Source organism: Dysidea avara, chromosome 11, assembly GCF_963678975.1.
Source record: "Dysidea avara chromosome 11, odDysAvar1.4, whole genome shotgun sequence".
In the NCBI taxonomy this organism is placed as follows: domain Eukaryota; kingdom Metazoa; phylum Porifera; class Demospongiae; order Dictyoceratida; family Dysideidae; genus Dysidea; species Dysidea avara.
Genome location: NC_089282.1, coordinates 14768907 through 14785736, shown reverse-complemented (window position 1 = coordinate 14785736; position 16830 = coordinate 14768907). Strand labels below are relative to the sequence as shown.

Below are 16830 nucleotides of genomic sequence, written 5' to 3'. Positions count from 1 at the left end.
CAATTTGTCGAACCGCAAGTGTAGCCCTATGAACCTTTTCAAAAGCAATAAAATGGGCGGTTACTCCTAAATATGAAGAGCTCATCCCACATTTTGTCCAAATATCTGCAGTAACATGCACTTTTCTTGCATTCCTTAGATATTCCCTTTCATCTTCATTAGAATTTGATTTAGGGGTGGTCCACAATTTTCAGCTTTTTGCAAGCGTACAAAGAATACTGGGTAGTTGGAAAAGGCGGATACGGTCGGATGCGGACACGGACACGGACGCGGACATTTTCAAAAAACACTTTTACATTTATGTAACAGTTATTTTTCATACCTAATGCTGTTTTTACAGCAGTCTTCGCTTCGAGACCCAGGCGTCAATCCTTTCATAGCGCTTATCCATTTATAAGCGCATGTGCGAAGGACTAGACCAGCACTCCACAGCATGCCAAAGACCATAATGGTGTTGTATACATGTTCTAAAGTCTAATACAGAGTTATATAATTGTAGAGATTAGCTTGTATCCCCCATACAACTTAGCTTAGCAGGCCAAATCCACAATCTTACGCCTTTTAGTATAAGGCGCAGGCGCTTATACCGAGTGTTGAGGATTTCAAGGACCTGGCCTACGAGATTAAGTTGGGACATGCTAGATTAATCTCTGTGACTCTGAATTAGATTTCTAGAACACGTATACAACACTGTAATGGTCTTTACAGTGCTAGTCTATCCTTCGCACGTGCGCTTATAAATGGATAAGCACTATGAAAAGATCGACGCCTGGGTCTGGAGACGAAGACTGCTGTAAAAACAGCGTTAGGTATGAAAAATAACTGTTATATAAATGTAAAAGTCCTTTTTGAAAATGTCTGTGTCCGCGTCCGTGTCCGCGTCCGACCGTACCCGCCTTTTCCAACTACCCAAGAATACTCTTTTCTGACCCCCCCCCCCCCCCCCCCCCCTAGCCAAAATCGTACTGTATAAATCTTGACACATGAATGTATTGTATAGCAGAACAAACACCCAGATACTGTAATATTGCAAAATCCATGTAGCTATGGTGCTTGTTTTGTCTTTTAGGCAACTTATCATTTAGATGCTTTTGAAGCTGATACCCTGAAGGAAATGTTCCTACACACAGCAGGCATTAGTATTAACCTGATGCACATTTGCAAATGTGTACATACACATCATAGAAACAACTTGTTCTTGGCTACCTTCGATGTGTTCATACAAAACCATATCACTGGCAGTAGCAACAGCAGTACTAGTCTGTAGGGTATTTTCACCATAGTCTGAGGTGGACTGGAGTCAGGAGATGAGGGTACACTCTGCAGAGACAGGTTTTCTCTATGGGCAACCCACAACTACCACAACTATGTAGTGTGAACAAATTAGTACCCACATAATCCAGCCCCCCATACCCAATAGTATTCCTAAACCCACAACAACACCTTCTGCAGGTACAAAACAAAAGCAACAACCAGTGTAGCTAGATGCTATTCAATTGTAATCATTTATCAGTGTTAATTGCTAGACTAAGACTAAAGGGAAATAAGTAAGTACTGTTATAAAAGTATATAAAGCCTGTAGTATGTGTTATCACGCTGATAACTGTTCTTAGCTGTAGTTTGAAACATGATTCAATGAGGTTTATCTTTGCCTTCAGCTTATAAAGCCTCATTTCATTGGTAGCTAGCTAGCCCTGGCACTGTTTTCCAGAGTTCGCCAAGGCACACGTGTTGGCTTGGGCCCATGCATTAACAGCATGAGCTCCCTTAGTCCACCGTTTAATTGGACACTGAATTGCGTAAAGTAGCAGTAGGGCTTACTAGAGCCTTATCACTGCATTTGGATTTCTTGCCAACTCATGTGATCAACTTTTGTAAAAAGCGTACATGTGATTTTACCTCCTCCCCCCTAGCGTACGGTTTGTATGCTCACAAAACAGCTGAAAATTGTGGACCACCCCTTAGTAATAAAATTTCTTCCTGGGACACAGTAATGAGAGTTCAATTCTATTACAAATTCTTTAAATTCAGGGCACTCTACAATTCTATTAGGAACATTAGTGGCTGCAACGAATATGGCCAATTTCTCTGTAATCCTTTTTAATTTTACGTCATCTGATGAGTAAGAAGTAGCATGTTTTAGAGCTGGCTCAATTGTTGGCTGATTTTATCCCCTTTTTTGTTAATGTCAACCTTGCTGTCTCTTCTTTTTGCTTCTTCTCTTTCATGAACTCCTCATATGCTTCCTTATGCTTCTTTTCCAAATGCATTTTTAAATTAGTAGGATTCTACTTTCACTAGCAATTAAACATCAAAATAGTAGCTACCTGAAAGTAGAGTGAAAAAGACAGCTAAGGTCGAGAGTTTGATTTTATACCTGGAAATGAAAGCAAAACAACATTAACCTTTATCAGGTGATCATGAGTCATCAGGACTGGAGCCCAGAGATTTTGAGTGATCAGGCTATCCATAGATTAATCTGATGTGATATTTAAGTCAGAGATTATCTCTTTCATGTGATATTCAACTGCATGTGCCAGACATGCCAAGCTAGGGACATATTTTACTTTGAAATGGCATCTGGATGCTATTTTTTATTGTAACTGCTAATGTATGACATGCATGATCAATTAGCTCAATGTAATGCCATGCAGATGACTCACTGGAACTGTTGAAAAGTAATTTTAAGACAATTAACATAGATGTAATGATTCAAACCATGCAAACAGTGTAATTAGAACAGTGGCTATATTCTATACTGAATACTCTATTAAAGTATCAAGATGAGTGTTCTGTTAGAGTATATTATGGCGACTGCTATATTACAGTATCTCGATCTTTTTAGCTGCAAAGTGGTCTCCAGCCATTGCTTAATCAAATAGCTGCAAAGTGGTCTCCAGCCATTGCTTAATCAAACAGTGCAGTAGTACTGTTTAAGTAGGGTTTGCATCAAAAGTGACGCGCGCAGCCAAAAATACCGCCCTTAAAAACCAGCTTAGAAACTTCTTACTAGTGTTGCACCGATAATCGGTTCAATAATCGGTATCGGGCCGATATTGGTTACTAGCCAATTAATCGGTTTTGATTAAATTAAAGCCGATGTTAATCTCCATTGTGCTGTGTAGTATAATGATGTGGGGGAGGCTAGACATAAGTTATTTGGCATTTTAATTAAGTTATGTGTTGTTGGTTTAGCGGTGACTACAAGCCATGCCCATAATAAACTGTCAGGTTTTAGGCCATGCCCAACAATAAACTGAGGTTTAGGTTTCTATGTAGTACCAGCCATTTGTCTCAACCATATAGCAGTAGTAAAATGTACTTAAAACTTTGTCAACATGAGTAGCTTTTGCTTGTGGTATACATCTAACTTTGTATTTTAGTCTAGAATGAGCTGTATATCAATGCTTATGTCACTAATGTGAGTCATTTAATGATGAGGTTGAGAGATAGTGTTATTAGTGTATATCGGATCAGTTATCCATATCGGTTATCGCAATAATCGGCTAATTTGGTTATCGGTGCAACACTACTTCTTACGTGATGAAAATCACCTTTACGTATTAATATTAGTCCATCTAACATCAAATGTAGTGTTAAAAACAAGAAAACACTTACTGGCGGCTGGATATAGAATTTTTTTTAAATCGTTAAAACTCGAAATTTCGTCTCACTCACTCACTGACCACAGTCGCAAGCCTAGAGCCCAAACGAAGCAGCGCACGGTCACCATTTTACGCTACAACAACAAACTCACCGGTGCGATGTGCCTTTTGGGGTTCCGACGAGTGTGTGCCCTGTGCGCCTTGTCTTTTATCTTCAATCAGACTGTTTGTCTTCTTCTTCATCCAACGAAACCATACCGAGGCGTTAATTTTCCATATTAGCACTTTCTTTAAGCAGCACAATAGACCCCACAAAATTATTTAAGCGCTTAGACTACGCTACTGTACGGCCCCCGACTATACGGAGGTAACAGTGCTCCACGATAGGTAACAAGGTCACGCCCATTCTTTATTCTACGTATTATCGATCTATTGATCGAGACCACAATGACCACGCCCCTTTTACGCTAGCTGTATTTGTGACTACACACCCTCAAGTTGGTAGGCTGATTCGAGATACTCTAGTCTAATAATCGATCGAAACTACAATGACCACACCCCTTTTGGGGGCAAGCACATCTTCGTAGGCTCACTAGAGATACTCTAATACAGCAGTCACCCTAATAAAACAGTCACATGTTTATAGCTAGCTGTATGCTTTAACAAAAAACTAAACAAACTAGTGTATTAAAAATTATAAATTTAAAAATGAAGTAGGGTTTCAAGCTATAAAAAGTAGTGAAACAAGAGATGAACAATGGTAGCTATTACAGCATAGCTCAGTGTTAAATCCCTACTTTGGCATGGTGTAACAATTATTTTGTGTTCAATACCAAAGTAGGGATTTAACACAGAGCTAGGCTGTAATAGCTACCATTGTTCATCTCTTGTTTCACTACTTTTTATAGCTTGAAATCCTACTTCATTTTTAAATTTATAATTTTTAATATACTAGTACCTAATCTCTTTCAATCTGAATGAAACTCATTGAAGCATTTTGATAAATTTGATGACACTTTTGGGCTTAACTCCTCTTGGCTACATCACTACTCTGTTTAGCTACAATTTCAAGTTACTTGCACTTTCGTGGATACATGCATACTTTCATATTTTGTACTTTTGTTTTGTACTGTGGGTATATTGGCAGGGAAAAGAAAACACATTTTCATGCATGCGTAGCTTCATGGCTCCTTCTCAAAAGCACACAATTTTACATTATAGCTGCCTAGCACCTTCAGCACCCCACATACCAAATACAAGCCCTCAAAGTTAGGCTTAATTTCTTTGTATTTCCATGGCGTACCTTTCTTCTTCGTCTTTTCATGCATGCAAAATCCAGTGAATGTCATAACTTAATTGATTGCTATATATGAAGTTAGCATTCATTTAGGATGTACTAAGGCGAAGTCACGTACCAAGTCTGGTGCAAATCTGATAAAACATTTATGGAACTATGGATAAATTGTTTGCATTAAATATCTATTTTTTGGCATGCCTGCAAGATAAACCACTTAATAACCCTTTGGTCCCAAAGTGAATAAAAATGTTTCTTTATGAAAATGCCACTATAGTGGCTCTCACAACATTCAAAGGCATTTTTTTCATGAATGGAATATCCCTAGAGTAAATGGTTTGGGACACATTACTCTGTGGTTAACGGCTATTTTCTTAAGCTTTATCAGAACATTGTAGTATGATCAAGCATTATATAAGGTGAATCTGCATTGGAAAGAATTTTGGTTGTTTCAAAGATGATACTTATGATGATGCTACCTTTCACAGTGAATATATAAGAAATAAAGAATGGTTAAGCCAAGTGTTGTATGTCAAAGTACATATTTTATGTAAAATGTGACTGTCTCTGGGAAACCCAGTCTTATTGCACATTTTAAAGTATTGAGAAATGCAGGTTTTAAATTTTCAGATTGTTGTAGCTTGCCAATGGTGGTAGCTACCCATACCAAATTTTCACACGTTTTACAACAATTTATTACCTTCCAGATCATTCACTGAAGAAGAAGTAGTCAACAGCTAAGTTTCCTGCCATTTTAGATAGATGTTTAATCGAGGTTGGCTGTATCAGGTGAGCTCCAAAAGGAGTGGGAGGCCTGGAAAGCAGGCAAGATGCTGTTTAAACATTGAAGAGGAACATGTTGGGTCAAGTGATGGGCCATTCAGGGCTCAAAACTGGCTAAAATGAAAGGAAATTTCCAGCACAGGTCATTGTCCAATACCACGGATCTGTACAGCCACACACAGCCATCTCCTGGTTGGCCAGGGCTCCATCAAAACCCCAGACCACTCTTACAGCTCGCCACTATGCTTGAAAAAAGCAGCTAGCAAAAGCAGACCACTTTACTCTGGTCAACTGTGACAGTGAAATTTGATAGTGCATTATAAAGCTTTGTGTTTATGTGAAAAAAAAAAAAAAACTTCCTGTCTTGGGTGATAAGACCAGTTTTTGCAGATCCAGTCAAAAATAAGTTTTGTTTTTAAGAAGCGAAGCCTGGAATTCAGGGCCAAAGGGTAAAGGAATAACTTGAAAGAAAATCAGTCTGTGTATAGTTTAACCATCATACAGTAGCTCAACCTTTTGTAATTTTAAAGATTTTTTTCTGAATCACTGCATGATTAAAGAAATCATAGCATCAGCTACAGTGTAACACGGTAAAAACCAACTTAGTGTAAAATCACAGGGTCAAACAACAGTCATTGTGTAGTAAAACATGCACAAATAGCATTGAAAAGTGTTGTCCATTAAGCTCAGGAACCTAAAATAATCACATGATTGAAACTGTGCTAAGTATACTTTTTAGCAAGTCATTTCCTCAACTATTTTAACTATCCTTAACGTAAATGCTGTGGACCATGGCACTTCTTGGATAACAGTGTGCCTACTAAGGCCAGTTCCAACATTCATAATGCATAGTGTTCTTTATCTGGAATCAGCAATGAATCCTGAATGTCAAAGCAACCAGAGAGGCCAGGTGGGGACACTTCCCCAACTAAGAAACCCTAAGACAATTCTACTGAATCTTCGCTGTCTACAAACAAGACAAGCTAGAAAAGGTTCAGAATCTACCTGGTGGCAAATGCTCTCACTGTGATGGATATTGTATCACTAAATGCAAAGCACTTCAATGTGATTTGTGCCAAGTCTCCTGGATTCACAGTGAGTGTGAAGGCATCTCAAGTGAATTATAATAAACTAAATGATGGATCTAATAGAGATTGATCAATTCAAGCACAGCCTAGATCTCTTCATGGTAGGTTGAAGATAGTGTTGCACCGATAATCGGTTCAATAATCGGAATCGGGCTGATATTGGCTACCAGCTGATTAATTGGTTTTGATTAAATCAAAGCCAATGTTAATCTACACTGCGCTGTGTTGTATAATGATGTGGGGGAGGCTAGACATAAGTTATTTTGCATTTTAATTAAGTTACGTGTTGATGGTTTAGCAGTGACTACAAGCCATGCCCATAATAAACTGTCAGGTTTTAGGTTTCTATGTAGTACCAGTCACTTGTCTCAATTGTATAGCAGTAGTAAAATGTACTTAAACCTGTTTACCATGAGTAATGTTCACTTGTGGCATACATCTAACTTTACATTTTAGCCTAGAATGAGCTGTATATCAATGGTTATGTTATTACGAGTCATTTAATGATGATGAGGATTAGTGCTAGTGTTATTAGTGTATATCGGATTGGTTATCGCTATCAGCTAATTCTGTTGCTTAATATCAGATATCAGAATAATCGGCTAATTTGGTTATCTGTGCAACACTAGCTGAAGGGTGCAACTGTTGGCAGCTGCAATGCCATGCATGTACATGTTTTGCTACATAGTTTGCTTGATCATCAAGCTTGATATGTTCACCATACCTCAGCTTTTTAAAAGCATCCAGTCAAGATCAGCACTTTCAACTCAGTCTGTGATAACACAATCAATAGGTGACTGCAACACACTGCTTGGCAAAGCACTTGGCTTGGCTGACTTAAAATAATTAGTTATATCTCTCATAGTCATTGTGCAACATGAGCTCGAACATACAAGACGACTGTTTTTTGTCTTAATCAACCAAGAAACCATTCAACCAGTATGTGTGATTCATGCAAATTAAATTGTGAAAATTTTGTTTTGGCATGAAACCGTGACAATATAATTGTGAAAATCTTGTTTTAATATGCAACTGAAAATTTCATACCACAATAAATTCCGTGTGTATAGTAGCTTAAGCTCTTGTGTACAAATTTGTCTCTAGTAGAGCTAACATCTATTAATACACTGTTCCAGAGGTGTAGCCAGAGCATCACACAGTAAAACAAATGTTTCTGATAATCTGCTGAAATCACTCTCAAATTAGCTTATCTGTCAAAATTTCCTTGGTGGCATGCCCCCAGACCCCCTTATGCTACTTAGGTATGCCTTCTCTCTACTTAAGTATCATTATGTAGCTAGGCCCTGACATCACAAAATGTCTGGCTACGCCCCTCCAATATTCCAATTGAATATGTATTGTGGTGAAAAGTATTATGACAAGTATAAGGAAAAATTAAGAATTTTAGGTTTGATTAGAGATCATAGAAAAAAAAGTAGGGTATCAAGGAAGGTCACCTACACCTACACCTGCAGATGTACGTACTAGTGAACATTTAATCCCTAATTTAGTCTAACCCATGACTGAATTAGGGATCAAATGTTCACTAGTATATCTGCAGGTATAGGCGACCTCCCTTGTTTCCCTACTTTTTTATGATCCCTTAAATTCATAATTTTCCTTGTACTTGTTTGTTTTCTATTTTGTAACATTATTATGAGTGGTGAACCCATGCATACCACATCAAAAGAAAGGATGGCACCAGAGTCGATGTCTTCATCTGAATGTGCACCCCACCTATCCATTACTGACTCGAAAGTGAAGTGGGCATTATGCCTCGGTTTCACCTATTTGCAGCCCGTTACACAGTGTTACAAATGAAGAACTGTATTGGAAGCACCTCTGCAATCAATCCAGTCACCACAAAAAATATGGATGATTCCCATTTACAAATATAGGAAGCCATGCATTGTGCTACCACGAATCAACACCTTGGGCTGTCAGCAAAAAGAAATGGGACACAAAGGAGGACAATGATGCATGCATTGTATGTGCTGTGGTATGCCAAAAGGCAGGCAGGCAGGCAGGCAGGCAGGCAGGCAGGCAGGCAGGCAGTAGAAAGTTCCGTTGAATAATTTTTTAAAAATTCTGTAGCAACTTGATGGAAACGTTTCAGGTCAATTTGAAGACACTTTTGGGCTTGGTTTTACCCAACCAATACTGTCATGTCGTTGTGAGGAAAAATCGTGGCAGGTTTTTGGGTTACATTATATCACGGATCGCCCCCACTCCTTTGATGTCCCTACTATACAGTACTACCGTACTGTATGATATACACCGTATTTACTTAATCTGTGCCGCACCCTCGAATAGTACTGCGGTTTGGTAGTATTCACAGTGTTTTATTCCAGTTTCTGAAATAGCTATTATACCACACCCTCAAATATACTGCACTATACTTTTGTAAATACTCATTACTAGTGCTCTTATACTTATAGTATTCATATCCATCATGATTTAAGTAAGGCATTGTCCTGGTAAACTTGAATGGCTGCCACATAATTGAAATTCCAGATATTAGTTAGTAAAACATGGTGCATAACGTTTGCTACAATGACTTGGATGAAAGAAATTTCTTGTATAGATTAAGTAAGTAGCAATGTGCTGTGAATGTATAGAATAGCTTGTAATGGCAGGTTTATAATAGTAGCAATTCACCCTCAAATAATACTGCAGAGCGGCACTAATTAAAGTGCTTTGTTCTTATTTTTGGCTAATACATAATAGTACCTTATGGTACAAATCAAAACAGTGATTAAGCAATTTTTTGTATGGTTACATAAAACTATTTTCCTTTTAAGATTAATCAGTTAATTAATTACCCATGCAGTCTTCTACTGTACATTTTCCAAATTATTGTTAGTAATTGATGTATATGCTGCAATTGCATAACATTATGTATAATGTGTTTGTTTTTTATGTATAGAATTTTCCAACAACTTTCACATTGCTAATATGATACGGCATTTTGAAGTTTTGACACAATACTTTGTGACTGTGCTATCACTATACTCAAACACTGATACTGTTATAGAACATTGCAGAGTATACTGTAATGAACATTGGGATGATGAAAATATCAACTTACTTCTCAGTAGTACTGTTAAGTCAATTGTCATTTTATTTGATGCACTCAAGACATCTGTATGTTATAATTTTTTAAATCCAGGATTACTAAAATATCTAGCTACCAAGTGTGCACCATTAACGCCGTTAAGTACACAAGTGACAGAATATGAAGAGACTTATAATGATGTAAAATTGCGGGACATACCATTTATTAGAGAAATCAAAGTTACTGGAGCTAATATACCAGAACAAGATCATGCATTATTAGTTTCTGCTATACTGGAACATGGAATTACTATTGGACAAGTACAGGAAATGTGCATACCAAGATACTCAAGGTTGTACAAAATTGTTACACTAGATTTTGGTATACATTTACCAGATATCTATCATTCTATTAAGGTAAACTGTTGTAGTAGTAATAACCACTCTACTTAGTTAATAAGTGTGCGTGTAATTGATACATACTCTGCTGTCATAAGACTTGTTAATATTTTCACACTGTTTGGTGTCCCATGCACATCATACAGTACAATAGTACTGTATAGTAAGGACCACAAAGGAGTAGGCGTGGCCCACGAAATAACATTACCCAAAAACCAGCCTCAATTTTCCCTGACGACGATGAAGCAGTATTGGTTAGGTAAAAAACTAAGCCCAAACAAGCTTTTAGATTGACCTGGAACACTTTCAGCAAGTAGTTACGGAATTTTTTTTTTTTAAATTATTTAACAGAATTTTCTAGTGACTGACTGAATAACTGATTGATGCCTTCAGACAAGCGTTACTTGATAACGGCTAAGGCTACAGGTTTGATTTTTGACTGTTTGTTGCTTCGGCCCGAGATGTACCTTTTAGCATACCGCAGTACGTACAATGCATTCTTCATTAACTTACCAGTGTCCTCCTTTGTGTCCCATTCATCTTTGTTGACAGCGAAAAGTGTCAACTTGGCAGTAGCACGTGATGACTTCCCTTCGTAATGGAAATCATCCATATTTTTCATAGTGGCTATTTTGATTGCAGAGGTGCTTTTCGAACAGTTCTTGATTCGTATTGCTGTGTAACCGGTTGAACAAAGCCAACAACAAAGCATAATAGATACTTCACTTTTCAGACAATAATTGATATAGCTGGGATGTGTAGCGCATAGCTGGGGTGTGCAGCACCATTTCAGATGTGGTATGTGTGGGTTTGCCAGTCATAATAATTATTTACATAAAATGTTAATAAACAAGTACACAAAAACATTTGGAATTTTCAACTAGAGTAGGGACCATAGCACATCGATAAAAAGTACTGAGCACAGTAGGGATATAACAGGTCTTATTGATTTACTGTGATTTAATATCGTGCACTACTCCTGCTTGTTTCAGTACTTTTTATCGATGTGCTATGGTCCCTACCCTAGTTGAAAATTCCAAATTTTGAAGGTTATTGCATCTATACAACGATTTTCGGCTGATTCCTATAAGTGGTTTGCCTAGTAGGCATGGCAGTTAACAAAACATAATCACATGATTGTTACACACTGTTGGTTTTTGTATTGTATCTTCATGGTCGTATTGTCGATTTCTTTCAAACTACCAAAAGGCACTCCTACGATGGTTAATCGTTAATCTAACTACAAACCAACTGATCTCTCAAAGTGGTTTACCCTGCAGGCATGACAGAAGTATAATCTAATTTTATGCAAATAATTGGTCATGACTCCATGATATTGATTGGATTTTCACCAACATTGGTACTGAGATTAGCTTTAATAATCCCTAATTTCAGCTAGACTGGAGCACATGTTTGTGTTTTATGGCATATTTTGTAAACTGTATGAAAAAAGAAGAAATAAATGGAGGAAACTTTGGCCACTTGTATCTTTTCAAGTTTGGTATGTGTACTCACCTACCACATCTCTACAGCAAAATATTAATTGGTTCTAATCAGTTAGGGATCACGGAGCTACATATGTGTGAAAATCAAGTTTTTTCTTCCTATCAATATACCCACAATGTAGTGCACCAAATTTTTGGGCTGCACGACACACTACTATGTGTCTTGATAGCTATACAAACCATATATGTATGCTCTGGACAATAGCTATCATACAGTTCTTGTTATTGAGATAAAAATGTTTCAAGTTTCTTAATTTCATTATTATACTAATTTTTGTAAACATGTCATTTTCACGTGCACACATTGTCAAGTTCTTGCAGTTGATATACAGTGTGTATTATAAAGCTGAAAAATGTCTATCTGTCCATCTTGCATTGCTTTGGCGTCCGACGATTATCTCGCCTACTACTGTATGTATCAGTGTGGATTTTGCATCAAACAAAGCGCTCATTCTCTAAGAATTGTCTCACTTTCAAATGAAGCTTCTGACTGCCGTCGTTCATTGTTTACAGCATGTTACATGTGAGGGTGTAGAGCAAAACTCACCCGAATTCTTTTGATAAACCACATGCAAGCCGCAAGTAAACACCTATTCCATCCAACTTACATAAACAACTTTTTAAAGACACTGTAAGCATAAATCTATGTGGTAGAGCATGAAACTTAAAACTGACAGGGTGTGTGAGTTCAAATCCTAATTTTTTTATTTTTGCCAAACCTTTATTTCCTCCAACAACCTTTTTTGTTACAACTTTTTTTTTCCTGCAACAACCTTTTCTGTTGCAATTTTTTTCATTTTGGCAGCCTTTTTGGTAACAGCTTTTTCTATTTTCGTGCAATAAGAAAAAATAATACAGTGGAACCTGTTAATCAGGACACTTGAAAATGAGGATACCTGCACAATTGGACACTTGATAATGGCCCTAAAATATCCCTTAGCATGTATACTGACCTGAAAAATCAGGACACCATGATAATTAGAGCACTTTTGGTCAGTCCCAAAGTATCCTTAACACACAAGTTTCACTGTAGAGTGGGAAAAAACATAGTTCTTACCACATTATTTAACTCTTGATAATAGTTAGTAGTAGCTTACTCTACTGTATGAAGGTGATGCCAATAGGTATAGGTTGTAGTGTAGTAAAGGGAACAGAAGGGAGTGTAGTATTGTTAACATACAAAACTCAGCCTGAACCATTACAGGTACTGTACTAACACCACATAATATGCATGTATAGTTTGTGCCTGTGTGGTAGATATATAGGTAGGCACAATATTACAGTTGTCTTTACTTATGTAGCTACACAGCTTTGCTGTTTAAAATTACCTGTATGCATGCTCACATCATTTCAGTGTACTTGCAGGATAGCCTCATGTTACATTCACGTATATGCAACATAGCTACATGAACTTTGATGCTTGGTTTCCATTACACTATGTGGAGATGATCCAGCTTAGTGCCCAATATAAATGACAAGTTCTGCATTGTAGGGAAGATACCAATGCTACAGTATTAAAGTGCAAATTAATGTGTCAATACAATTATTATCAAATGATGCTACATGTGTAGCCTGCATAATAGGACAGGTACCACTAGAACCGTGCACATCATTCACACTTGTGTGTTATAGCATACACGTTACTACAGTCTCCTTAGCTTAGCTACTGCAATTCTGCAGGTTCAGGAGTACCTGCATGCTTCCCATCGTTCAGTATACTTTGCAAGATAGTGGTATAAGGCTCATTTAAAGGTGATGTCACCATGCATGCTGCAGGGCATGAATGGCACTGATGTATAAAACTGAAAAAGTGGTCCAACTGTCTACATTCTGTGAGATCAGACAGCTATCTTGCCAGTAGGGTTGGGCGATATACCGGTATGACGGTATGACGGTAACAAGGCGATATTACAGCTGGCAATAACCAGTACCGCCTTGTTTTTGAAAAACCGCCATACTGGTATAAACGGTTATTGCGATATCATAGCGAGAATACAGTTGCAACTACACACTTACACATGTTAACAACGCCATATTGTACTTGCCAAGTAGTATTTCAGCCTCCTTGTACTAGCACACAAGCCTAACTCATGCTCTACTACACGAAGCGACGCACTAATTATTAGAATACATGCGAGGCGAGGCACGTGTACTGGATGCAGCACTACTGTAATTGTGGGATAAAAATTCTGGCTTTACATTAGTAAGCCTTAGTAAATTATCTGCTTGCTATATACATAGAAATTAGCTATGCCTCCTTCAAATTTATATGCACTCCATGCTCTATAAGGTAGGCTGGTATTTCCAAACTCCTTGTGGTTGTGCTAGCTGGTAAACAAAGTGCACCCATGCAAATATACTGTGTAAATGGTTTTGAGTGTACTTGCTATAGTTCATTTCAATACCGTGATATTTGTAATAATTGTGATATAAGCTCCACAATAACCGTGGGAGGAAATTTTCAATTTCGCCCAACCCTACTTGCCAGCTACTACACATATTAATGTGTTCATTGTTGCAAGCAAAGTACTCATCTGGCTTCACCAATTTTGTTAAAACGACGTTTACAACTGCTACAGTTTTCCCTCTACGATACATTGAATGCATGCAAGGATGTAGAATAAAACTGATTGAAATTCTTTGTGTAAACCTCATAGTGAATTGCATGTGAACACCTGGGCCATTCAACTCATGTGTCCCTTTATAAGTAGCTTTTACTAACATTAAAACAGTGTGTGATGTATATAGCTTAGTGGTTGGAGCAAGCATTTTGTTATTATGAGGTGGAGAGTTTGAGCCCTTGATTCCACAGTAATGTTTTTTTCCACTTTTGCTATCTTTTGGTTACAACTTTTACTGTTTGTTTGTATATACCTTTACGTGCTAACCTTTCTTCTTGTTTTCATGGTGCAATTTTTTTTTTTTTTTTTTTTTACTGTTGTGCAATACCTTTTTCATGTTACCTTTTCTCTCACTTACTTTTCTTTCTTATCTTTAGTGTCTTAAACAGTGGCGGCAGAAGGTGGGAGCTAGAGGGGCTGAAGCCCCCCCCCCCAACTTTCAGATGAAAGGGGCAAAGCTCCTCCAATAATTACCTTGTGTGACATTACAAGTGTATCACATGATTCAATATCGTCGTGGCTTCAAAACTGGCAGCTATGTATCATATAGTGGAAGGATTCATTATACATGATGTTGTACCTGAAAGATTTTAATTGACAATACTTTTGCAAAAGGTCCACCATATTCAATCTTGTAGTATGTATTTTTCAAAAATTTCTTGGGGATATGTCCCTACATTCCCATTAAGGGAGTATGCTTTGCACACTGTTGTAATCACTACAACCATGAATAAGCCTCCAGCCTCCATCCTCCACATGTGTCAGCTCAAAATTTTTGAGCCCCTTCCCCCAACTTTTCCACCTTCCTACACCTCTGTCACTGTTAGTGTTTTACTTACAATCACCAAAAGTAAATGACAGCTTACCGCAATCTTTAAGGAAGTTGTGCTATACACATGCACTTGGTAGAAAATTTAATGTTGAGCATTTTACTTACCGGTATCGAAGGTGTGGGCATGGCCTGTGATATGATATAATTCAAAATCCTACCTCGATTTTTCCTCACAACAACATGACAGTATTGGTTGGGTAAAATCAAGCCCAAAAGTATCTTCAGATCGACCCGAAACGTTTCCGTCAAGTTGCTACAGATTTTTTTTTTTAATTATTGAACGGAATTTTCTGCCTGCCTGCCTGCCTGCCTGCCTGCCTGCCTGCCTGCCTGCCTGCCTGCCTGCCTGCCTGCCTGCCTGCCTGCCTGCCTGCCTGCCTGCCTGCCTGCCTGCCTGCCTGCCTGCCTGCCTGCCTGCCTGCCTGCCTGCCTGCCTGCCTGCCTGCCTGCCTGCCTGCCTGCCTGCCTGCCTGCCTGCCTGCCTGCCTGCCTGCCTGCCTGCCTGCCTGCCTGCCTGCCTAATACTTTCAGTCAAGTGTGATGGAAAACTGGCTACAGCTACAGCCCTAATTCGTTTGCAGAAATGTTTCTATTTTGCTTAAGAAAAAACCTTTTGGTATATTGATAATCATACAATGCTTGCGCTTCTTTACCATGGCCATCAGTCAAGGTTCTACCACTGAATGCTAATTGACTACAGTACGGCTTCCATCTACCTGTGTATATTGCATCAAACTATTCGAATACACGTGGTTGTTACACCAGACTATTTGAAGACACATGGCTAGCTGTTGATATTGATCAGTGAGAGCAAGTCGTGGCGAACTAGTAATGTGTAAGTCTGTAATTTAGTTTTGTAACAATGTTAAAACCGAGTCAGTCCCACTTTACAGATTATCTGGGTCTGACCCCATGTGCTAAATTAATTAGTGTAACGATGTGGACGTGTAGTAGTAACACATCATAACGTAGCCCTGCTTCTTTCATGAGCCATGCCCACTTATGTAAATTACTGTCTGTAGATATATGATAGCTACACCCATTCATCAGTCTGTAGGTATGCATGAGTCCACGTCCATTATTACCTGCAGGCTTATGTAGAGCCACGCCCACTGATCAGTTGTTATTGTATGAGTCAAATAGTACTGTGATTAACTCTATAATTATAATATTGTGACTGGTTTTGTGAAAAGCAGGCTATTTATTGGTCATGAGCTTGCAAAAAAACCTCACAAACAAGTATAAGGAAAAATTAGGAATTTTAAATTAGAGTAGGGACAGTGTATAGTGCTACGATAAAAAGTACTGAAACAAGCTGGATCAGAGTAGTACATATTGTCCAAATACTGTAAAACAATAAGAAGTGAATATCCCTACTGTACATACATTGAGTGTAGCACAGTAGGGATATTCACTTCTTATTGTTTTACAGTATTTGGACATTACGTACTACTCTGATCCAGCTTGTTTCAGTACTTTGTATTGCAGCACTATACACTGTCCTATACTCTAATTTAAAATTCCTAATTTTGTATAACATGTACAATTTGAGCTGAACCCTTAGAGAATAGCGAAAAAAGAAAGCACACTGCAACTATAGAGATATGCATGCCTTAATGCAATGTTCTGCATGCAGGACATGCCCAGGT

General features: G+C 38.1%; 1 protein-coding gene across 1 annotated transcript in view; it reads left to right on the top strand.

The window, feature by feature from the left end:
• The window catches only part of LOC136238252 (uncharacterized), a 65189-nt gene that overhangs the window by 40990 nt on the left and 7369 nt on the right, over nucleotides 1–16830 (top strand). Inside the window, exon 9 of the mRNA XM_066028611.1 lies at nucleotides 9697–10241. Coding sequence (XP_065884683.1) covers nucleotides 9697–10241 — 545 coding nt within the window. The remainder of the gene's footprint in view (nucleotides 1–9696; nucleotides 10242–16830) is intronic.